The 19187-nt window shown below is 27.7% G+C and overlaps 6 protein-coding genes across 6 annotated transcripts; 2 read left to right on the top strand and 4 right to left on the bottom strand. All coding sequences in view use genetic code 12, as the record gives it.

The window, feature by feature from the left end:
- Positions 1-17: 17 nt before the first annotated feature.
- On the bottom strand, positions 18-1729 carry KGF54_001448 (uncharacterized protein; the record flags this gene model as incomplete). Its single annotated transcript, XM_051761818.1, has 1 exon — positions 18-1729. A coding segment is annotated over one exon (1712 nt), but the record flags the coding sequence as incomplete, so codon positions are not given.
- Positions 1730-2540: 811 nt separating this feature from the next.
- On the bottom strand, positions 2541-3629 carry TRP4 (anthranilate phosphoribosyltransferase; the record flags this gene model as incomplete). The annotated part of the gene is made up of 1 exon (XM_051761819.1): positions 2541-3629. One exon carries the CDS (start codon positions 3627-3629, stop codon positions 2541-2543), a length of 1089 nt encoding a protein of 362 aa, XP_051620987.1.
- Positions 3630-3729: 100 nt separating this feature from the next.
- On the bottom strand, positions 3730-8796 carry KGF54_001450 (ATP-dependent RNA helicase; the record flags this gene model as incomplete). The annotated part of the gene is made up of 1 exon (XM_051761821.1): positions 3730-8796. The coding sequence occupies one exon, from the start codon at positions 8794-8796 to the stop codon at positions 3730-3732; it is 5067 nt and encodes a 1688-aa protein (XP_051620988.1).
- Positions 8797-8995: 199 nt separating this feature from the next.
- PDA1 (pyruvate dehydrogenase (acetyl-transferring) subunit E1 alpha) lies at positions 8996-10201 on the bottom strand (the record flags this gene model as incomplete). Its single annotated transcript, XM_051761822.1, has 1 exon — positions 8996-10201. The coding sequence occupies one exon, from the start codon at positions 10199-10201 to the stop codon at positions 8996-8998; it is 1206 nt and encodes a 401-aa protein (XP_051620989.1).
- Positions 10202-11411: 1210 nt separating this feature from the next.
- CST5 (Cst5p) lies at positions 11412-13145 on the top strand (the record flags this gene model as incomplete). Its single annotated transcript, XM_051761823.1, has 1 exon — positions 11412-13145. The coding sequence occupies one exon, from the start codon at positions 11412-11414 to the stop codon at positions 13143-13145; it is 1734 nt and encodes a 577-aa protein (XP_051620990.1).
- Positions 13146-14042: 897 nt separating this feature from the next.
- On the top strand, positions 14043-18506 carry GDB1 (bifunctional 4-alpha-glucanotransferase/amylo-alpha-1,6-glucosidase; the record flags this gene model as incomplete). Its single annotated transcript, XM_051761824.1, has 1 exon — positions 14043-18506. One exon carries the CDS (start codon positions 14043-14045, stop codon positions 18504-18506), a length of 4464 nt encoding a protein of 1487 aa, XP_051620991.1.
- Between the last annotated feature and the right edge of the window lie 681 nt (positions 18507-19187).

A 19187-nucleotide genomic window follows, 5' to 3' on the forward strand; every position in this document is an offset into this window, starting at 1 on the left:
TACCGCAACATCCGTACCGCAACATCCGTACCGCAACATCCGTACCGCAACATCCGTACCGCAACATCCGTACCGCAACATCCGTACCGCATTCATCATCACTGATAATAACTGTTGCACCTTCAAGATTCAAAGATCTTTTTGATGATGGTTTAAAATTGTTTGGGTGTGGAACAATTGAATCAGCATATTTAGAAGTACTTCTTCCACTTCTAGTTTCTAAGCAATTCTTGTAAGTTTTATTAAAATTGTTACCATCACGTCCTGATTCTGAGTCTTTCAAATCTAAACTAATAAAATTATCATTTGCATCAATTAATTCATTAAATAATCCAAATCTAACTGTTTTTCTGTTTTTAAGATCATTTGGGAGTGAAGTTTTAGATGTTTTATCATCAATTTTACTAAATTCATTGTAAAATAATAATTGTTTTTTTCTTTCATTATTAAAAAATGGTATATTTTCTTTATCTCTTGAAAACAAAGCTTTTGAATTAAGATCATGAACGAATTTTTCAATTGGTATAAAATCTTGTTTATTAGCATCAATAATTTCAATGTCATAGTTTTCATTGCATTTGTTTCTTAAAATTGATTTCAATCCATTAGTATTATTGCATTCTTTGGATTCACTTGAATTATGACTTAATTGATTTTCTGTTTGAAAATGTAAAGTTTCTGGGATATCATCAATTTCAGTATTTTTTGTATTTCCAGTTTCAATTGGTTGTGATAATGTTGTTGATTCATGTGGAATGTTAGTGATGTTTTTATCATCAGTATGTTTTGAGTTTTCAACTTTAGTTGGTTGTGCTGATAATTCTTGGGAAATGTCAGTGATATTTTCAAATTTAGTATCTTTTGTGTTTCCAGCTTCAGTTGGTTGTAATACTGCTGATGATACTTGTGAAATGTTAGTGATGGTTTTATCATCAGATTCAGTCTCTTTTGAGGTTTCAACTTTGGTTGGTAGTGATAATGTTGTTGATACTTGTGAAATGTTTGTGATGTTTTTATCATCAGATTCTGTATGTTTTGTGTTTTCAACTTTAGTTGGTTGAGATAATGCTGATGATTTTTGGGAAATATTAGTGATATTATCAGATTTAGTATTTTTTGTGTTTCCAGTTTCAGTTAGTTGTGATAATGCTCTTGTTTCATGTGAATTTTCAGTAATGTTTTTAACATCAGATTCAGTATCTTTTGTGTTTTCAGTTTTAGTTGGTTGTAACAATGCTGTTGCTTCATGTGAAGTTCTAAAAAATTCGTGATAAAATTTATATTCAAAATTGATGAGGTTATCTAATTGATGGTAAATCGGGAAATTAAGACTAATTGGTTCTTCTTCAGTTGATTCTGAGATTGATTTTGTTTTATTTAATGCTTCAATTCTGTGTAATGAAACGAATTGAGTTGGGGTTGATTTTTCTAATTTAATTAAATCATCTAAGGATTGATTACTTGAATTGGTTGGAAATTTTTTGGTTTTTGTTGAAGGTGAACTAAAATTTTTATTTGGTCTTGTAAAAAAATGAATATTGGCGGTTGATTTAAAAGTTTCATTTGGTGAAGTAATTGAATTAATGGTTGAATTAAATTCTTTGGTTTGGTTTACTGATGGAATATCAAATAAAACGTTTGGTTGGTTTTTTAAATTTAAATTGGTTGATGGAGTTTCTGTGATTAAAGGATTAATACATAAGTTAATATTAGTGAATTGAGGATGCATTTTAAAGTATATTAACTAAGTATTATTGATGTAAGATTGTAAAAAGTTGTTTGTTGATATGTAAATTTGCAACTAAAAAAATTAAAATTTATATTTTAATTATTTATAAAGAGGAATAAACACAAAAATTAAAAATATAAAGTAGAGGATGTTTTATGTTATTCTAAAAAATTTAAATATAAGATTAATAAATCGAATACTTAATAGAATTACTTAGTATGAACAGATTCATGAAATTTTTCAATAAGTGTAATTACGAGATTATGAATAAGTTAATCAATTATATATCTGAATTTTATGAAACATACTAAAAGAATAATAATATATTAAGTGTTTCAGGTACCTAATGTAGTGTTAATTAGTTCAAATTGTACAGAGTTAATTTCTCAGACATGAAAATATGCCATTGAATACTAAAAACAACTCTGATAAATTTGAATTCATTTTACTATTCACCAATTCTGATTATGTGTAGTAAAATTATATTTGGTTAATTGTTTTATACGTTGCAAATAAATTTGACACACAATCTTGACTTCATGCAATATATTTTGTTTAATGCTAATTAAAACTGATATCAAGTTGTTGATTAGCTTAAGAAGTAAAGGCTATGACTAGGACTAATTCAACTTTCTTGTAAATAAGAGTTATCATTTTAATTTTCAATAACTTAATAAACGAAAATTTTGTATTCCACCAATATTCCAAATTTGGCTGCGAAACTAGAGAAAACATCATGCATCTACGAAATTTATTTGACTCAATTTAAACAAAATATTACCTTTTCATTAAATTTCTACATATCTAAAGTTTATTCTATACAATTTATCAAACTATTTAAAGCCCCCAAAGCGTTACCACTTTTTATTGAGTCTTTTGCTAATTTTACTCCATCTCTCCAATTATCAGTTAAACCAGCAACATATGCAAGAGCAGCTGTATTCAACAAAATATAATCAACTATAGGATGATTATCTGAATCTCTTATTATAAATTCATCGTGATCTTGCTTTAAGATATGTTTTAAGATTTTAGCATTTTCTTCAGGTGTACCGGACCTCACTTTATCTAAAGAATGTTCAGGTAATCCAAAATCTTTTGGTGATATACGATCTCTCTTGATGTCTCCATTTTTTTCTACCAACCAGATTTTTGTAGAACCACATGGGGCAATTTCATCTAATACACATTCACCAAATACAACCATTGTTCTTTTATGTACATTACTTTCTTTTGCTAATATAGAAGCTGCTTTTGCGTAACTTTCACCTAATTTATCACTATAAACTCCTAAAATTCTTGATTGTATTGGAATTGGATTTATTAAAGGTCCTAATATATTAAAAATTGTAGGTATACCTAATTGACTTCTAACATTTGCTACTATTCCCATACCTGGATGAAATGAAGGTGCAAATAAAAAACAAAATTTTGATTTTTTAACAATTTCAGGTAATGTCACAACATTTATTTTTGATAAATCAACTCCTAGTGACTTGAGTAAATCCCCTGAACCTGAAGTTGAAGTACTTGCTTTCCCACCATGTTTACATACTGGTAATCCAATACCTGCTGCAACAATTGCAGATGAAGTTGAAACATTAAAAGTATTTTGTCCATCTCCACCAGTTCCTACTATATCAATATAACCATTTTCATCTACTAAATGACTTTCTATGGTTTCTGCAAATTCAATTACAGTATTTACTGCTGATGCTATATATTCTGATTCTTGATCTAATCCCTTTTGTCTTAATGCAGTTAAAAATGATGCAATTTGAATATCTGATGCATGACCTTTAAATATTAATTTTATAACAGTTGATAAATCTTGAGGAGTGAAATTATCTAGTAGTATTGATTTAATATATGGTGTTAATACTTTTGTTTCAAAAGTCATGGTGGTGATTGATTAATGGAATTATGATTATTAGTCAAAAGAAAAAAAAAAAAAGTAAATACATAATGTTTATTATTATTACTCACTACAAACCACAAAATTACTTTTTACTTACTTCTTTATCTACATCTAAATATGAATCACAAATAACCCAGCAAGTAAATTCATCTTCTGGCACTTCAAATTTAAAAGATTGTTCTAAATGAGGTAATTGAACTTTCTTTATAGCAAATAATTGATTAGTTGAAGCTTTACCAATTACAATCCACCAATATTCTTCTTTATTAGTATTTGGAACCACTAAAGAATCCATTTCTTCATCTCTTTCCAAAGAAATTACCAATTCTTCATCTTCAATTTCATAACTCAATTTAATATTTGGATATTGATTCACAAAAGTTGCAACTTCATTTAAATCATCATCTGATAATTGTAAAACTTCATCCCTTTCATCATCTTCTAATGCCATTATATCATAAACTGTTTCAACATTATGTTCTTTACATCTTGATAATATTTGTTCATTAAATTTTGGAATTTGTTTCAAGTGGTTTTCAAAAGACCATACTCTTTGATTAATCATTTGGAATATATCCATTGCAATCATTGCATTTAGATAACCTTCACCTGATAATACATCTATACATGCATTTAAAATTTTTGTCAACTTCTCCACAATTTGCAATTGATCTTCTTCAAATTTTTTTGGTAATTTAATTCTTGAAATATATGCTTGAATTAATATAAATGATTTATTGAATTCTTTCATTGGCATTTTCCCTGAAATACTTTTTAGTATTGATTCTTCACCTGATCTTATTGGTATATCCAAAACATTACTAACAGCCAATAATATGTCTCTTAATTTACTTTTACCACCAAGCTGACTTAAGATGTTCAAAGCATCAAATGATAGATTATAATGAGAAGCTATCAAAGCTTTATTTAGTGGTTGCATATCTTCAATAAATTCATTTTTTTCTAATTCTTCTAATGAATCTTCAATCAAAGTAGATAAATATTCAGAAACTCCCATTGATGAAACATTTTTTAAACCATAATAACTCGGATTACTCAAGAGCCTTTTATAAAAAAATGTATGTGTTAAAATATCAATACAATCTTGTCTTTCTTTTAACAATTTACTGACAATTCCATCAATGAAGAATTCATACATCGAAGAACCTAATGAACTTTCTGCAACAATACCAGTGTTTATGAAAGTAGAATAAAATTCAATCATTTCTGAGGAAGTAGTAATTGAAACTTTTTTGGTACTTCTGTTAATCATATTGTAAATATCCACCAAATTATAATCGACATATCCATATCCATCAAAATATTGTGTTCCATCAACTACAACTAATTCTGATTTTGTACTTGGTATGTTATCTTTTGTTGCTACTAAAGCAGATTCTGGTGCAATTTCTTTCACTTTATTAAGTTCTTCGTCATTAACAAAAATTATGCAATCACCATCAACTTTCTCTAATTTTGTATTCAAATTTATTTCTTCGATATTTTCATCTCTTTCAGAAGCTGCAAAATTTATAATATCTGATTTTGAAACATTTAACCACAGACTCATATCACGAGCATCAATCAATGGGAATGACACACCCACAATTCTAACATCTTGAGATAGAATTTTAATTCTTGTGATTAAAAATTCATATATTGGATCAGTTTCAATTAAATGTAAATCATCAAAAATTATCAACTCTATATCCTTGAGGTTTTTCCAACGTTTGACAAGTTCATAAAAATGAGTAGGTGAAGCGGATATAATTCTGTTACTATTAAAAATCTTGACATCTTTTTTCAATTCTCCAATTAATCTTGTACCTAAGTTTTCTGAACCAATGTATACAATTCTTCCATCTACTTCAATTTCAGTAGCCATTTGAACCATATTAGATTTATCATGATTAGTCCCAATGAAAATATTATCATCAGAAGAAATAAGTTCTATAGTTGATGTTTTTTCATTAAAAAATGTTTTGTCCTTCGGTTTAATTACATCAGTAACTAATGAAACTTTCCAAGTACAATTGACCCATTTTGTGCTAACAAATGAGACCATTAAATTGGGTAAATCTTTATTCTCAACATAAAATTCAAAAATTTGTGGTTGTTCATTCAACAAAACTTCTTTAAATTGAATCAAATTACCATCACAATCTTCCAAAAATAAAGCAAATGGTTCTATACCATTCCAACTAGGTATAGCTTCAACTTTAATTTTTAAAAACTTACCAACTGTTTGTACTGTATAATTAATATCCAATTTAGGAAATAATCTCATATATGCACCAATTTGATTTCCCTTTAGATTCAAAATTTCAGCTAATTCTTCAGTAGGTAATTGAAAATATTGATACCATGGTAAATGTGATGATTCAGATGCTTTTATTATATACTGTGGTGCTGAAAATTGTCTTAATGGAGAATCACTTAACCATAGTCTATTTTTAACCATTTTTGATAAATTTAATACATTTTTAGCTAACGATGACCACTTCTTAAATATTGCAATTTCATATAATGCATGTAGTAGTCTATCTGCTGATTGTTTAATATAAATCATATCAGAAATTAATGCATACCCTTCTAAATTTAATCTGGAAATGTATGTTTGTAATAAAATGTTAATTTTAGCCATTGGCTCTGTGGGTAATTCCTTAATTGGTATAGGACATTGTTCCATCAATTTATTTATTTCTATTCTTTCCTCTCTTCTCACTGGTATAAACTGAAATTCACCTGAATGAGCAAAAACTCTAATGATATCACTATCAGTATGCCATGGTTTTAATAAGTTATTAAATTTACTTATTGTCTCATAGCTTATATAATGATATGATGCAATTTTACCCAATTGTGTTGATTTAACAGCACCACTATCATATAGAATCAATTTATGTTGAGATAGCACAGTAAAAGCTGCATGTATCAAATTTAACCTATCAGGATGATCTTTAACAAATAAATATGTGTAACTCAACCAATCTATACCATCATCTAATGTTTTAATTGTGCCAGCAACAATTTCAGCATTGACATTATCTATTAATTTTGTCATGAGTTGTGATTCTATTGGATATTGTTGATTTAATATAGCAAGATAATATTGAATTTTATCTTGAGATGTAATAATTATACCTTCACCATTTTTATCATATCTTGGTCTACCGGCTCTACCAAGCATTTGAAAGATATCTTGAGGTGATAATTGAGTCCAACCACCTATTTCTGGTGAATATACTTCTGTACCTTTTATAATCACAGTATGAGCGGGTAAATTAATACCCCATGCTAATGTTGCAGTAGACACAAGTCCCTTTAAGTGGCCTTGAGCAAAAAGATCTTCAACTAATGTTCTATCTTCTTTGTTTAAACCAGCATGATGTATACCGAAACCTGCAACCATTATTTTACGAAGTTTATTATTGCTAACTCTTTCACTTTCTTGTAATAAGATTTCTTTTGATGTTTCATTTAGTAAATCTTCACTAATAGAATCTGCTAAAAATTCAGCAGTTGAAAAAGTTTCATTTCTCAGATGTACAAATATAATTAATTGTTGATTTTGTTCTAATACATTTAAAGTTTGATCATAACAAGCTTCATTCATTGCTGCTTTCTTTTTTACGGCTTTTTGATCTTTTATTCCAATAAATTTTTGTTCCAAGGGACAAGGTCTATAATTTGAATCAAAATAAAAAATCCCATCACCACTAGCTTCAATAAATTTTGCAACATCTTGATAATTTGGTAATGTAGCAGATAACCCAACAATTCTTATTTCATCTCCACTTCGTAGAATTCTTGAAACTATACCTTCCAAAACTGGACCTCTTTGATCATGTAAAAGATGAATTTCATCAATGATTAATAACTTCACTAATTTCAAATATTCATGATTTTTCCTGGTTATTATATCCCATTTTTCTGGAGTTGTGACGATAACATTTGTTTCTTGTATTTGTTTTTGAGTCAATGATGAATCACCAGTTAATTCATTTACAATTAATCCATAAACTGAAGTTAATCTTCTTTGGAACTCCCTCATTTGTTCTTGTACTAACGCTTTTAAAGGTGCAATATACACAATTTTGAACTCTTCTTTCCGTATGTGATTTGTTCTATAATTACCAATAGTTCTCAACATAGTTAGCATTGCAACGTTTGTTTTACCAGCTCCTGTAGGTGCACAAATTAATAAATTTTCATCAGTCTCAAAAGCCATTGGGAAAATTTTCGATTGTATCTTGTTGAATGTTGTAGTCTCATTTCTTGGAAATGCTTCTCTTGCCCATTCGGGTAATTTGGTGGTGGGAAGTAATTCGATTTCTTCAGTTGGTGCTGTATTTGGTGGTACAGTAATTATATCATATTTTGGTGTTTTTTCTTGATAAGTTCCCTTAGGTAATGTGACTTTTAAATCTCCTTCATAAGTGTCTGGTAATTTTCTTCTTTGTAATTGTTTTATAGTTCCTTGTATGTCTATGTAATCTAGTATTAAGTGAGTTAGATTCATTTCTTGCAATTCTTTATAAATTTTTGATTTATCTTCTATTTGTAGTCGTTTTGAAAACACTATCCTCCATCGATTATCTATAATGCTTTGATAATGTCGTGAAAGTGGTCGAAGTTTAGAAGTTAATTGATCATTTGAGATTTTTTTATCTTGTAATAGTTTGTAAATTTCATTTGAGTTTTCTTCACTTTGTAAATTTCTCCAGTCAAAGATCTCCGAGGCGTTATCTGTTTCTTCATCTCCTGATTGTTCTTCATCCTCCTCTATTTGTTCTTCTTCATCTTCTTCGTCTAATTCATTTATTTCAACTGCGACTATCTCTGATTCTTTAGATGGTTGATGTTTTGATATTATATTCTGATGTTGAGTTGCTAAATTAATTAAATCACTTAGCACTTCATCTTGAATCGTAATATTTAACAACTGATTAATTTCTGACCTTTTTGTCGTAATTTGTATCTTTGAACCAAGTACATCTAGTAAGACTTCAACTGCTGAATTTATGATTTCTGGGGAAGAATCTAATAAATAGCTCCGTATTTTATTTAAAAATAAATCATAGATGTCATCTAGTTCATTTTGATTTTGATTTGAGTTTACATCAAGTACTTGAGTCTCATCATCCATTATTTGCTTTGAATTTGAATTTGGTGGTTGTAAAACTAAATACGTAGAACTGTAATAATTACTTTTCAAATTCATATCGCGCGCGCAAAATTGAAAAGTATAGAGATGATTGATTATAGAATTACCAATTTTCTTTATCATTTAATCGTATTTAATCGTATCTTTGAATATATATTAAAAATTTATATTACTATGTCATTTAGTAAACTTTATTTAAAAAGTTCTTCTTTTCAAAATCCCATGAATCATCAGAAATTCTACCTCTTAATACAGGAACTTCACTACCTGGTACATAAACATCTTCGAATAAAATATCCATTTTAGCTTCTGGTGGAGGATCAGCTTCTGCTGCAGCAACTTGTTCATCAACATATTTTCTTGCTGCTTTATCATAAGATTTAATTTCATCTTCAGTCGCAATATTTTTTTCCAATAAAACAGCTTTTAATCCTGCAATTGGATCATTTCTTGATCTCATATGTTGAACTTCTTCTCTTGTTCTATATGTAGTACCTGGATCAGACATTGAATGACCACCATATCTATAAGTTTCATATTCTAATACTAATGGTCCATTACCTTGAGCAGCCCAATCTTTTGCAAATTTAGAACCTTGATAAGTTGCTAAAACATCCATACCATTAATTTTTAAACCTGGAATATATTGACCTCTCTTATAATATTCAGTCATTGCTGAACTTCTTGCAGCTGCAGTACCCATACCATATTTATTATTTTCACAAGCAAAGATACAAGGTAAATTCCATAATTTTGCCATATTATAAGCTTCAAAAACTTGACCTTGATTAGAAGCACCATCACCATATAAATCAAAACATACAGCTTTTTCACCCTTATATTTATGAGAAAATGCTAAACCTGCTCCTAATGGGACTTGAGCACCAACAATACCATTACCTCCATAAAATCCAGGTGCAAACATATGCATTGATCCACCTTTACCATATGAAATACCTGATCTTCTACCCATTAATTCAGCTAATACTGATTTAACTGAAGCTCCTCTCATAAATGCGAAACCATGACATCTATATGATGTTATAACAGTATCTTTTTTATCTATAGCATTTTCAATACCAACAGCAATTGCTTCTTGACCAACTGATAAATGACAAAATCCTCTAATTTTTTTAGCTTTATATAATGCATCGGCTGCCATTTCCATTCTTCTAACAATTATCATATCTTTATACATTTTTAATAAAGTTTCTTTTTCAGTTTCAAATTCTAATGGTGGAATTTCTAAATTATAACCTTCAAATGATGATTCTGGTAAAGTAATTGATACTAAATCTGAACCATCTTTAACAAAAGATTCAGTTGCCATTTTTCTTGATGCTATAGTAGATGTAGTGGTAGTAGTTTTTGAGATTGTTGATCTCATCAACTGTCTGGTAGTTGATGTATTAACAAGACGACTCATCACTAAGTAGAATTGGTTGAATTGATTAAGCTAAAGTTGTAGAAGATTTGTTGATAACTTAAGATAGATTTAAAAAAATGTCCGTTTAAACTTCTCTCTTCTCTAATCTTAAGGTTAGTTATTAAATTTACATAATAAAATTTCAATATATTTTTTTCGGTTACAAAATTATTTATTTTATGTATGGTTGACAGTATTCCGAATGGATTTAAAAGTCCGAGTATAGCCAACAGGTCAAGTTAAAGTAAGAGTTTACCAACAAAACTAATGGAATAATCTCCAAGATGTATGAGTCTAAGTAGCTACAAGGCATCATAGTTGAACTTGTTCTAGTAAAATTATTTAATAGGACATACATCTGAGATACTATGTATTACTTTGATTAACTTTATCAACTCTCAACCGCAATACTAATTGAGTATGAGAAACACTATTTTTACTCATCTACCAATAACTCATACTTCTTTAATAATACCATAATCTTTTGTTTAGTTGTTCCCTCTTAGATGTTGCTCTTTTACTATCTTTTCTAGTCTCTTAACCATGTATTAAGACTAATCATTCCGATTTATATACTAAAATTACTTTTGTTTAAGAATTAATCTAAAGTTTGCTGCAAAATTCACTCAAATGAATATTATGCTCATAATGAATTCTTTGAAGGATCTATCTCCTCTGTCGATATTATTATTCTTCTAGAAACTATATTTCGTTGAGCTCGTCAAAATGACTTGACCGATAAGTGATCAAGTTAGACCGTATTATACAAAAATAAAATGTCAACTTTGTTTAGACGTAATGTCAAATTATGTCAATGGGCTTAATTTTTTTTAAACGATTCAATCAAATATTATGCACAAACCTCATCTTCCATGACAATTTATCAAAAATCTTCAAATTTCTCCAGATCTAAAGATTAGATTTTGTTCCTTGTTTACTCTCCACCACATAAAGTGAGGCTCAACCACAAAATTTCCTTTTTAAAAATCTTGAAACAAAAAAAAAAAACCCTTTGAGATAAAAAAAAAATTTAATTAAATTTAAATTAATTAATTATTAAAATTTCATGTTAAATAATTAATTATAGAAAAAAATTGAGAGAAAGAGACGATCAGCAACCAACTACAACTATTTATCACTCTACAAACAACCATCATCAACATAATCAACCATGAAATCATTTTCATCATCATCAGCTACAACTTCAACAACTTCACAATCACAATCATCACCATCAAGAAAAAATTGGAGAACTATATTAAAATCAAATAAGCAAAAGGGGGGAAATACAAGTAGTACATCTGATTATGATTATAGTTCAGCATCATCAAAGTTATTTCCCACGTTATCAATACAAGAATCATCACATTCTCCTATATCAAATATCTCAACTCCCACGTTTGATCATGTAAATTATAAAACACCAACTACATCACCTATAAGATTAAATCCCAGTCCAAGAAATAAGTTTATTCCCACAAAAGATCCTTTTAATTTTGAAGATCATCAAGAACAACCTATTTTACATATGGAAGGATTAAATATATCATTTGCTAATATTTTAAATAATAATTCACCACAAATAAAACAACAAGAAACTAAAATAGATAGTCCAAAAAGTATAAGAAGTAACAAAAGTTTTGCATCCAAAATATTACCAATGGAGAATAATTGTTTTATATGTTCAGAATTATTACTGAATGTTTTCCAAAGTGAAAGAATTTTAAAATTAAATTGTGGAGATTCTGTTCATTATGAATGTTTTAAAGTTATGTTTAGTAAAGAACTAGAGGATATTGATAAAAATAAAACTATAACTTTCCCAAATTTATGTCATGGTTATATATGTCAAGGAGAAAACCCAATAGAAATTGATTATAAACGACTTAATATACTGCCAAGACGTACATCATTAACACCAAAAAGACCAGCACCAGCTCAACCAAATAGAAACCTGGAAGTTAAACAAAGTATTAATTTTGAAGCTTTAAAATCTACATTAAATGATGTACAAAGAAAACCACTGAGAAGAGAACTGAAAAAGGAACTAAGAAGAGATTCACTGAGGAGATTTTCATCAAAAAGAGATACTATTCATTCAAGTATAAGATCTGTTTCACCAGTAACTACAATATCAACTACAATGACTGAAACTTATAATTTAAATGATTTCAGTGATGGAGAAATAGAAATAGTTATAAATCAACTAATTAAATTTTTATTAGATCATTGTCCCAACTTTAATTTATCAAAATTATCATTATTAGGTAAATTAAGAGTTGCTGATCAATTACAAGTTAATATTAATAATCAATTTACAATTAAATATTGTTATCTTTTTGAAAATTACCTTATAATTTGGAATAATGATATAGATCCAATATATTTTACAATGAAAGATACAAAAGTTATATGTAAAGGTTCAATAATTTCAATTTATGGAGTAAATGATTTAACAATATCAATAAAATCTGAATTAAGTTCAATTATAGAAAAATGGGCTATATTATTAATGGATTCAAATTTAGAATTACCAGGTACAAAATTAACAAATACTATATTATTAAAACCAAAATTACCATTACCCATTTCAGAAAGGAATTCAATAAGAGAAAGTTTTTTCATAAATAGACCAAAAAGTTTAAATTTAAAATTATTAGAAACAGTTGAATCAATATCTCCAACTGATAAAAGTAATAAATCAATTAATAATTTATCAAATGATATTTCAATGGATATTTCAAATGATATTACTAATGATGATTCAGATATTGATTCAGATATTGATTCAGATGATGAATTAATTAAAAATGTATTAAATGATAAGAAAATTGATAATAAACCAATAATTGATTTAAAAGATTTACAAAATTTGATATCAGAAATTGATCAAGCAATGCTTTGACAGTATTTATTTAATCAATCTATGGTAATGATGATAATTATATTATTAATAAAGTGACTAGCTTTGATATACTAGACATAATTTTGTGTAATATAGTAGTAGTTTTTGTGTATAATCTCGTAAATTTGCTTCTTAAATTTTTAATCTCCACATAATATAGCTGATTCAGCACCAGCTAATATGATTATAACTAAACTAAATATGGTTCCGTTTATTAGCTTAGCCGTAAAGCGTTCGTTTTGTAATCGAAAGACCATAGGTTCAATTCCTATATAGGACATATATTTATTATTATGGTATAACAACATTAGTTAGTGGTTTAATAGCTATAGTAACTAATGATATTAAAAGAGTTATTGCTTTATTGCGTGTAAACCTAATTGCGCACTTTTAGCTGTAGCAGCAAGTAATAAGAATAGACATGGAGGGGTGATAACCCCCCCCCTTGTAGGGGGGTCATTAATTATACTTTAAGAGTATGATTTTCATAGATTATAGGTTAATCTAGAATACGAATAAACTAAATACTAATAAGAATAAAATTCATTAAAGTATTAGGGACCAGTTAGTTTGATCTCGAAGGAGATCTTTAGTTAATACGAGTAAGGTCAATTTACTAAAAAGAAGTTACAATTAAATAAATAATACTTACTTTGTTACAATCTAACCATTTTTTGAAATATTTTCTATCTTTAAATCTTGGAGGAATTATTTTTTTGCTTGAAAAATAATATTAAATAGCAATCCAATATTGAATAATAAGTTTTGTACATTTAGATGATACTTTTAATAGAAAAGAAACTATTTTATTGAAAATATAATTTTTCAATTTAAAATATAATTCAATTTACAACTAAAATTATATAACTTCATAACATAAATACAACCCATTGTCAAATGGATCAAACTATATTATTCAGGTTATCAAATCTTGGTCAACCTGTTAATAATGAAAATATAAATAATGGTGTTTTAAGTTTACCATCAAATGATTATCCTAAAACTTATAAACCTGGTGATATTATTTTTAATTTACAATTTCAATTAAATGCTGCAAGTAAAATTTCAAGAAAGGGGAAATTATATGTTAATGTTCCAAATACATATGATGAAGAATTTGATAGATATAAATATAAAGAAATATCAATTGATTCTTCTTTTCATGAAGATATTTTAATTAAAATTCCAATTTTTAAACCTGGTGCCTATAATTATTATATAAAATATGAAGATGATCAAGGTGAACAAACTACAGATAAATATTATTTCAATGTACCACCTCATTTATCAATAAATGGTCAATTTATTCCATTTAATGCAATTAATGTTGAAACTGTAATATCAAAATGGATTGGTTCATATGATCGTTGGCCAAAAATTTTCCAAAATATCAAAGCAAAAGGTTATAATACAATACATTTCACTCCATTACAAGAAAGAGGTGAATCAAATTCTCCTTATTCTATATATGATCAATTAAAATGGGATCCTGAAATATTTGGAAAAGATAATGATGCAACTAAAAAAATACATACAGTTTTAAATGATAATGAATTATTAAGTTTAACTGATGTTGTATGGAATCATACTGCAAATAATTCAGAATGGTTAAAAGACGCACCAGATTCAGGATATAATCAAGACACTGCACCACATTTAATATCAGCAATTGAATTAGATGAAGCATTGTTGAAATTTAGTGAGAACTTAAAAGAATATGATTTACCAACAACAATAGAAAACGAATCAGATTTAAACAAAATAATTGAAACTATAAAGACAGAAGTATTAGATAAATTACAATTATGGCAATATTATGTATTTAACAGAGAGAAAGCTATAGAAGATGTTAAAAATTCAGAAAATAATACAGATGTTGACGTTTCAAAAATCGACAAAAATGATATAAAACAAGTTTCAAATTTTATATTAGGAGATGAAAAACCAAAATTAGGTAAAAGATTTGAAAATAAATTAGACACTAAAAAATTTGCATCAACATTGAAAAAATTATATGGTAATACTGATAAAGCGGGTGAAATAATTGATATTATAAATGAACCATTATATGCTCAATATGATGATGATTTAAAAACTATTCAACAACAAGTAGGTGATAGGATAAAATTTTTAAGATTAGCTGATAATGGACCAAAATTAGGTGAAGTTACCAAAAAATATCCATTAACTGAACCATACTTTACAAGATTTGTTGATAAAGATGGCAAAAAGCAAGCATTAGCTAACAATGGTTGGATTTGGGGTGGTAATCCATTAGTTGATTTTGCATCGGATCAATCAAAAGCTTATTTAAGAAGAGAAGTTATAGTATGGGGAGATTGTGTTAAATTAAGATATGGATCAAAATATGAAGATTCTCCAAAATTATGGGATAGAATGATTCAATATACTAGAGAATCAGCAAAAGTATTTAATGGATTTAGAATTGACAATTGTCATTCTACTCCATTACATGTTGGTGAAAGATTATTAGATGAAGCAAGAAAAGTAAATCCTAATTTATATGTTGTTGCTGAATTATTTTCTGGATCTGAAGAAATGGATAAAATCTTTGTTGAAAGGTTAGCTATAAATTCTTTAGTTAGAGAAGCAATGCAAGCTTGGAGTGTTGGAGAATTATCTTCATTAGTTCATAAACATGGTGGAAGACCAATTGGTTCTTTAACTTGGTTACCATTAAGTGACTTTTCATACCCTGCAGAAAAAGAACCACAATCAAGAGGTGGTTATACAGAATTAGAAATTCCAAAAGTATTAACAAGTTCTGCTCCTCATGCTATATTTATGGATTGTACTCATGATAATGAAATGCCAGCACAAAAGAGAACAGTTGAAGATACTTTACCTAACGCTGCTTTAGTTGCGTTTTGTTCATCAGCTATTGGATCAGTTTATGGTTATGATGAATGTTATCCACATATACTTGATGTTGTAAATGAAGATAGACTTTATGATTTAAATGATAATAATGGAATAGGTAAAGTTAAAGCAAAATTATACAAGATTAGAAGTGATTTAGCAAAAGAAAGTGAAGATATTGCTCGTGATCATGAAATGTATATTCACCACGAAGGTCAATATATTACAATTCAACGTTATAATGCAAGAACTGGTAAAGGTTGGTTCCTTATAGCTAGAAGCAAATTCCATCAAAATGAAACTGAACAAATTTTATCACCTTCAACATTAGGTGGTACTAAAGTTAAACATGAATTTAGTTATACTTTAAAACAAACTGGTGATTATGAATCAAATAAAGAATATTTAACTGGTATACCAGTAAAAGTCGAGGAAATCGAAGAGCCAAAAGTTGATTATGAAAATGGTGATAGTATAATTCATGTTAATAGTACTTTTGTACCAGGTTCAATATCTGTATTCTCCACAGAAATCCCAGGAGTCGATCAATCATTAGATAATTATGTTAAAGAAGGAGCAATTGAAGCATCGTTAGGTTTAGATTTATATGATTTAAATGCATTACTTTATAAATGTTCACCAGAAGAATTAGATGCAAGTGGAGGTAAAGATAATGTTTATGATATTCCAAATTATGGACCATTAATCTATGCTGGTTTAGAAGGTTGGCAAACTGCTTTAAAACATGTCATATGGTCTAATAACTTGGGACATCCTATTTGTGATCATTTAAGAGATGGATCATGGGCTTTGGATAATGTTGTTGCAAGATTAGATAAATATGTAGCTAAATCAAAGAACTTAGGAAAATTTCAAAATTGGTTAAAAGATAGATTTGATGCTGTTAAAAAAGCTCCTTATTACCTTAGACCTCATTATTTTGCATTAATTGTTGGTATTGCATATGAAGCAGCAAGATTTAGAGCATTGAGACAATTTGGTAAACAAATTCAACAAGCTACAAATTTTGTTCAAAGTTTAGCTTTAACGTCAGTACAAATGGTTGGATATATGAATAATACTTCATTAGTTCCAGATAAATCAGTTCCATGTATAGCAGCAGGATTACCACATTTTAGTAATGATTATATGAGATGTTGGGGAAGAGATGTATTCATTTCATTTAGAGGTTTATTAATTGTACCTGAAAGAAATGAAGATGCTAAACAACATATTCTTGGTTTTGCTAAAACCTTAAAACATGGATTAATTCCAAATTTATTAGATGCTGGTAGAAACCCAAGATATAATGCAAGAGATGCTGCATGGTTCTTTTTACAAGCTATACAAGAATATGTTATAAATGTACCTAATGGAATTAAAATATTAGATGAAAAAGTATCAAGAAGATTTCCATTAGATGATAAATATATTCCAGTTGAAGAAGCATTTACATATGAATCATCAATAAAAGAAATAATTTTTGAAATATTACAGCGTCATGCAAAAGGTATAAAATATAGAGAAGCAAATGCAGGACCTAATTTAGATTCACAAATGAAAGATGAAGGATTTAATGTAGAAGTTGGTATAAATTGGGATACTGGATTTGTTTATGGTGGATCACAATTAAATTGTGGTACATGGATGGATAAAATGGGAGAAAGTGAAAGAGCTCATAATAGAGGTATACCAGGTACACCAAGAGATGGATCAGCAGTTGAATTACAAGGATTATTGAAAAGTGCATTACGTTTTGTCAATCAATTACAAAAACAAGGTAAATTTAATTACAAAGAAGTTGAAAAATCAAATGGTGAAAAAATTTCTTTAATTGATTGGGAAAATTTATTACAACAAAATTTTGAAAAACATTTTTATATACCTGAAAATTCAAAAGATGATTGCAATTATGATGTTGATCCATCATTAATTAATAGAAGAGGAATATATAAAGATTTATATCATTCAGGAAAACCATATGAAGATTATCAATTAAGACCAAATTTCCCAATTGCAATGTGTGTTGCACCAGAATTATTTACACCAGAACATGCCATAAAAGCTATTAATAATGCTGATTTAATAATTAGAGGACCAATTGGAATGAGAACATTAGATCCACTGGATTATAATTATAGACCATATTATAATAATTCAATTGATAATGATGATTTTGCTACATCAAAGGGAAGAAATTATCATCAAGGACCAGAATGGGTTTGGAATTTTGGCTATTTTTTAAGAGCATTTTTATATTTTAAATTCCCCCAAATAAATTCATTAGAATTGTTTACATTATTAAATGATAGAATTCAATATCATATAAAATGGATTAAAGATAGTCCATGGGCAGGATTAACTGAATTAACTAATAAAGATGGTGAATTATGTAATGATTCAAGTCCTACTCAAGCTTGGAGTAGTTCATGTTTATTAGATTTATATTATGATTTATGGAATGATAAAAGATACAAATAAAATACTTTGTTAGATTGTTTTTAAAAATAAAAGATACGATATTAAAGAAATAGAAATTTGTATAGATTACATAGACAAAACTATAGATATTAGACTATAGACAAAATTAATAGAAAAAAAAATATATTTCTAATTACAATTTTTATTTAAATATCTAATGCTCACACGACTTGTATGGCTGCAAAACTTTAAAACTGAGGCAAAATTTTTCGGATAAAAATATTTGAATTTCTTTCAAAGTATAATGATAGCATGATGAAAAATTTGGTTGAAAGTGTGTTTTGATTGTCATGTAAACTCATATACAATTCATTTGACGACTTAGTTTCGAAATATGAACTCAATATTCATATATGTATAAAAAGATAATGATCAATTTTGTTGACTTGATAAAACAAAATTGAAATAAATAATTTTAGTACCGATTATTTCCGATGTTTCAACTGGTAGCATTTTTTTTGTTATTTTTGACATTTTCGGTTCCTTATAAGTTTTATTTAAATCAAAGTCAATAAACTATTTACCTTTTAAATAAAATCAAGAGAAATAGACAATTTAAATGAAGATTTGAAATGTCAGTCTTGTCATTGAATCTACTTATTAAAAGTTGCTTCTAAATTATATTATTATTATTCTATTTCTGTGTTTGAATAAAATATATAATACTATTATTATTATCTA

Source organism: Candida jiufengensis (assembly GCF_024610255.1).
Source record: "Candida jiufengensis strain CBS 10846 chromosome Unknown scaffold5, whole genome shotgun sequence".
Classification (NCBI taxonomy): Eukaryota; Fungi; Ascomycota; class Pichiomycetes; order Serinales; family Debaryomycetaceae; genus Lodderomyces; species Lodderomyces jiufengensis.